Genomic DNA, 6,000 nt, shown 5'->3' with positions numbered 1-6,000 from the left:
GGGGCGGTGGGGTAGCCTAATGATTAAAGCGTTCGCTCGTCACGCCGAAGACCTGGGTTCGATTCCTCACATGAGTACAATGTGTGAAGCCCATTTCTGGTGTCCCCCGCCGAGAGATTGCTGGAAATTGCTAAAAGCAGCGTAAAACCAAACTCACTCACTCACTCTCTTGGGTCTGGGCCACCGACTACACACTGGTCACATCATCGGTGTTCATTTCTGTAATATCACGTTTCGGAATCCTTCAACACTGGTAACCAAACGTGCCTGACAAATTACAGATATTCTTAAGTGGGCTAACGGTAAACAAATAGACAGCATGTAGTGAGAAACATTCCAACGCGACATAAACAGATGGGAAGAATGATGGTGTAGACCGAAATAGCCACCGGTAGATACTCCCACTTGTGAAATATACGCGACATAGACACCTAGCGCTTCCTAAAACAGGTGGCAAACGCGGTGCAAAAGATTCGTAATTATCGAAATGAACACTTTAAAATGTACATCCCAGCTGTTAGGTAAAGGTAATGGAATTACGAAACTGCACCCCATTTCAATCTGCAATACGGGATAATACCACGTGTTAAGTATTGCAAAGGGACCTCACAGAATCTTAAAATAGACACGGTTCTTGAGGAATCCCGTGCTTTCGGGCATGCGCTGTGAGGAGCCCAGCTTCCAGTGACTGGTTGGAGAGCGTGTTGAGACTAGCGAAATCACTTACTTATCACTGGTAGTGTCCTTTACACCCTTGGACATAATGGCGACAACAACGGTTCAGATACAACGCCGATCGGTTCAGGAACCTTGGGGTTTTCGACTTCAAGGGGGAAGTGATTACAGAATGGCGTTGTGTATTAAGAAGGTAGGTAAAACGTAAGGTAGTTATTTGCGGAAGGATTCTCGACTTTTCTCCCCATCCGTTGTCCCGCTATGGGCATGGCCTGGTACAAGTAGGTTGTTGCTATAACAGGTGTCCGTGTTTGGATTGTATGTCATGTTATGTAGACCACAACACCTAACACGCATAGGCATAAGGACAAAACGCGAGTGTCACTGTTTAAGAAGAGAATATTAAATATGGAAATTAGCTGATATTTTAAGGATAAAGTGAGTTCTACAACAGCAGACCCAACTCATATTGAAGGATTTGGTTCTATGTATATAATGGTTAAATTATTATCATTGTAATGAGTTGATTTTGTCAAGGAGATCTCTTCGGCGTGTTCAGTGAAGTATACATTGAACAGTGTAGGGTAAAAGAGACTTGGAGTATGGCGGGGAGAAGGGAGGGGTCTCGGAATATGATCTTTTGTTATTGACTATTGTCCACTTTCCCAAAGATGAAATGTACTAGTCGGGTGGATATGTGCGCTATATAAATATCATATAATAATCATAAAAATAATACATGCAGCATGTTTTGTATTTCTAACACTGTGACATTTTTATAAGAAATTGTGTATGGGGTACAATTTCTTATAAAAACACACACTGTCCCGTGTAAATATACAAATGCGAAGGAACACAAGTGTTAACCTTTGCTCCGTCAAATCTCGGTATTTTATCCCGAATCTACAATCAGTGTTGACAGCTACATTTCACTGATGTGAATTTCAAACCGTGAAATCTACACCTGCTATGTACAACATTCCTAGCGTTTGTGATGAGTTTGAAAAAACACACACACTGCCCCATAGCTGTCGAGCGAAATCTTCCTAGATCGTTGTCCATGATGTCAGTCACTGGATTGTCTGGTCCAGTCTCGATTATTTACAGACCGCCATCACAAATCTGGAAAACATATGAATGGGGCGTTACAGAACAGACACACAAAACGGAAACATGGACACAAAAGCGCTCCAATATCTACTTACAGTCAAAGTTTGGAGTGATTTATACCCTAGTTGCATTTGTTTCAAAGAAAAACGAAGCTGACATATGTATAACACTCCCTGAGAGTCGCTTGTCTCAAACTGTCGGTTAACCACAAGAATAAGTCATATTGCTCAACAGTATCGACCTGCCATCAGTCGATAAATGGATTGATGCTCATGATGTCAATCACTGGATTTCTGGAGCTGGATCCCTGAAGATATCATCAAACATATGCCATACCTTAATTGAAGAGTCACGTCTAGATACAATGTGTCACATCACATGCATTCTGTAGTTTAAATAGATTGAGGGCTGAGTAGGGGGTTGGGGGAGGCTGTTATGTTTAACAATGTGTTATGGGAATTACGTGACTTTACAAAACCCGGCTTCTGATTGATAAAGTCAACACTAACAATATTCATGAAGTATGTCAATTTCAATCCATCACAGTTTGTTGATGTCATATCCAATTTCACTTTCTGTCAACCACTATTTGCATTCCATTATCAAACAATCCCCAACGCGTCATCGTAACTGCACATGGAATTCCAGCAGCACTGATCCACCATCAGTTGCCATGGAAACCATCCCAAACTATCCCAAATACCAGCACATCAGCGCGATGTCTCAACGAGAAACCACGGCGTTGCCCGTCGTTATTCAACACAATTCTATTGTTATCCATTACGCACGTTTAGCCCGTGCTGCACGGGAATGTACCGCAGCATACGCGATGTTGCTGCGGCAGCGTACCTTGAACATGCGGGAGGCGATCCAAATTAGTCCCCCGTAACCCAACACTCTTTCCCGTCTGTATATGGGCGTGTGCTATATCTTCATTTCCCACCAGTTCGCCGAGAAAATAACCACTCACCGGGAGTAGCGACCGACAACGCTGCGAGATCTAGACTGGGCTCCTGACTGCCGCTTCAATGCCTTAACTGTTCGTAACCTCATTGCGCCCGCTGTGGTAGAACCAGACGAATGGAGGTGTCACAACATATCTTGCGATGTTATCAAACGGTGTTCCGATAGGGCGGGTCGGGCCTTTGGGTGCACATGGCAGCCACGTTTGGGGAAATGGCACTTAAAATACCGAGAGAGTTGACCGCATGGAAACTCTTTCAGAGATTTCCCCTGCTTTATGTAGTTCAATCTGTTCACACGCTAGTGTCATGTTCTCATCGTGACTTGTTAGTCCTGAGTCGGGAATTGTTTTATATCAATATTGGAAACAGGGGGCCCTTGTGTGGAGATTATTTGAACGGGCCTTTGCTCAAAAGACAAAGAGAACATATCAGGACACCTAACACTAATATCAATCATAATGGATAATTTTGTCATGATTTCAAAGTGCTTATTGTTCAAATTTGATTGAAAAGTAACATGTTAAAATCAGGGTTAAACTAAACCCACTCCAACTCTATTGAGAAGGCCCATTTCTGGTGTCCCCCGCCGTGATATTGCTGGAATATTGCTAAAAGCGACGTAAAACTAAACTCAGTCAGTCTATTGAGAAGGGCGGTGACGTAGCCTAAGGGTTAAAGCGTTCGTTCCCCACGCCGAAGACCCGGGTTCGATTCCCCGTGGGTACAATGTGTGAAGCCCATTTCTGATGTCCCCCGCCGTGATAGCACTGAAAGCGGCGTGAAACAATACTCACTCACTCACTCCAACGCTAGATTAACGCTAGTTTCCCCCAAAAAAGACGCACAAACATATTTTCAAATTACAGTTATAACGACCACCCACGCAATATGTTGAAAGTGTCAGCACCGACGTGAAGTTCAATCTTATCCACATATACTTGGTTGAGCCAAGGTTGCAAGAGAAAACAAAGCAGATATTGTTTGGCGAGTGATACGCTGAGCGCTCCGAGCGGCGCATTGCTGAATAGGTAACATAAACAACTTATCACGTTTTTCAAAACATGTCTAAACACGAGCAAAGAATGCGATAAATTGGTAATAAATATACAAAGATGTTACATTCTATTTTTGTCATTTCAAGAATCAACTTCAAGTCCATTAATATTCCTTGTATAGCATTGCAATAGTGCATACTGTAGAAATGTATTTAATATAATTGATAATATTGTTTCTTTGAGAAAAGAAATCCTAAACGTGACTATTTCTGTAACTATTCAAACTATTCTGCTTCTAAAGACAATAGTTTTCTTTCATAATTGCTGCAAGGACAGATTAACTGAGGCAACTTGAAAGAATCAGACTGAATACTATATTGTCGTGTATGGATGCAGAAAATGAAATCTTCTGTTTTACTTTGAATATGTGAGCGAGTGAGTTAATATTTATCGTCACACCGGCAATATTTCAGCCATATCGTGACGAGAACAATCAATTATCATAGTAAACATCAATAAATTTAGAAATTAAAAACCTGTTCATGATGAACAGTAAAATTACTAGAGTATCACAGATAAGGTAAAACTAGCATGTAATCATAAAACGATATTATTATAGAGAACAATACAATATAATAACGGGCTATGGATTACCAGCAACTGAAGGTAGATCACCATACTAGGGACCATGGGGAGTTACATTACTTTTGCTACCTGCATGCACCCTAGCTAGATTTACACCATACCTTCAGCCGCTGCCGACTGTAGGGAAATTTAGCCATATACTCTAAAATAACAAATATGCTACTATTAAAATTCAGAGAAAGAAAACTACTTTGAATGAAAAGGGACTTTCGTACCCTCTGGGGACAATTATTTTACGCTACTTCAACCCCTTCGAAGGTGCAGCTACCTACAATCATAGTTATTTATATATTCTACCAAATTAAAATCACTGACTAATGACAATACATTTCAAAATTTATCAATTAATTCAATATTTCTTTTAAAAATTCAATAATTAAACAAGGACGTAAATTAGAAAGACCCTTTAGGGATGAAACCGTGACATATCGATCTCTTGTCATGGAAAAATCAATACAGTCAAGCAGGACATGCTTGACCGTGACTTAGAATATGTCCTACTAACAAACTGACAAGTTTTCTTCCGAACATCATAGTTTCTAAACGATCACAGAGGTAATTCTGACGAATTTGGCCCCATAAGGAAGTATAATAATGTAATAAGTTTATTGTGGTATAGAATTAGAGTTAACTCCCTTACATACCAACCGTCAACAGGTCATATCCCGGCGTTTGTTGGGTGGGGGGAGAGGTTGGATAACTATCGCATGTATCATGTTTTATACAGAACGTCGGCTCCTTTGATTCGTTGACGGGGGTGAAAACCAGTAGATAGATAGTGACAAGATATCAAGCCATTACGCAGCTGTATATACTGAAGTGCTGATCAAGGGCAGGCCACACGCAGTGTGTAGGCTGATGTGAAATTACTCGGTTGATATGCTGTGAATCAAAATACTGGTGCGAGACGTATACAATTGTTACGGCAAACGTAGACAGTATCCCACATACAATGGGGACCTTACATTTGACGCCGCAGTTAGCATTCTTCCAGAAAATGACGCTGAGCACTTGGTAAGGGCTTTGCACAACACCCGAAAAACATTTCCCTGAGGAGCATTTCCCCCTAACCTTTGGACATCATGATATATGTGCACCCCCCTTCTCCAAAACCCTGGATCCGCCCCTGATGTTAGATGTGAAGAGCGAAAGGGCTTCCATACGGCTCTTCAATGGTTGTAGAGAACTGACTGACTGAGTTTAGTTTTACGCCGCTTTTAGCAATATTCCAGCAATATCACGGCGGGGGACACCAGAAATGGGCTTCACACATTGTGCCCATGTGGGGAATCGAACCCGGGTCTTCGGCGTGACGAGCCAACGCTTTAACCACCAGGCTACCCCACCACCCCTGATTGTAAAGAAGGAAATCAGTGTAATGTGCCAGTGTGATATGTTAGTGAGTGAGTATGGTTTTAAGCCGCTTTTAGCAATATACCAGCAATATTACAGCGGGGGACACCAGAAATGGGCTTCACGCATTGTACCCATGTGGGGAATCGAACCCGGATCATCGGCGTGACGAGCGAACGCTTTAACCACTAGGCTACCCCACCGTCCCGTGTTATATTATGTAAGTTGACAGTTCTCACGTATGTCAGTGCAGTGAG

The 6,000-nt window shown here is 42.0% G+C and overlaps 1 protein-coding gene across 1 annotated transcript in view; it reads left to right on the top strand.

Moving 5' to 3' along the window:
* Positions 1 to 478: 478 nt before the first annotated feature.
* LOC124272096 (PDZ and LIM domain protein 4-like) overlaps positions 479 to 6,000 on the top strand; it is a 28,158-nt gene continuing 22,636 nt past the window's right edge. Inside the window, exon 1 of the mRNA XM_046707245.1 lies at positions 479 to 868. Within this exon, the coding sequence (XP_046563201.1) occupies positions 764 to 868 (105 nt within the window). The 5' untranslated portion in view covers positions 479 to 763. The remainder of the gene's footprint in view (positions 869 to 6,000) is intronic.

The sequence above is a fragment of the Haliotis rubra genome, unplaced genomic scaffold (genome assembly GCF_003918875.1).
Source record: "Haliotis rubra isolate DU_JTF1 unplaced genomic scaffold, ASM391887v1 Scf1660, whole genome shotgun sequence".
NCBI classification, from domain to species: domain Eukaryota; kingdom Metazoa; phylum Mollusca; class Gastropoda; order Lepetellida; family Haliotidae; genus Haliotis; species Haliotis rubra.
Note: the sequence above shows the minus strand (reverse complement) of the source record. Positions and strands in the feature narration are given on the sequence as shown.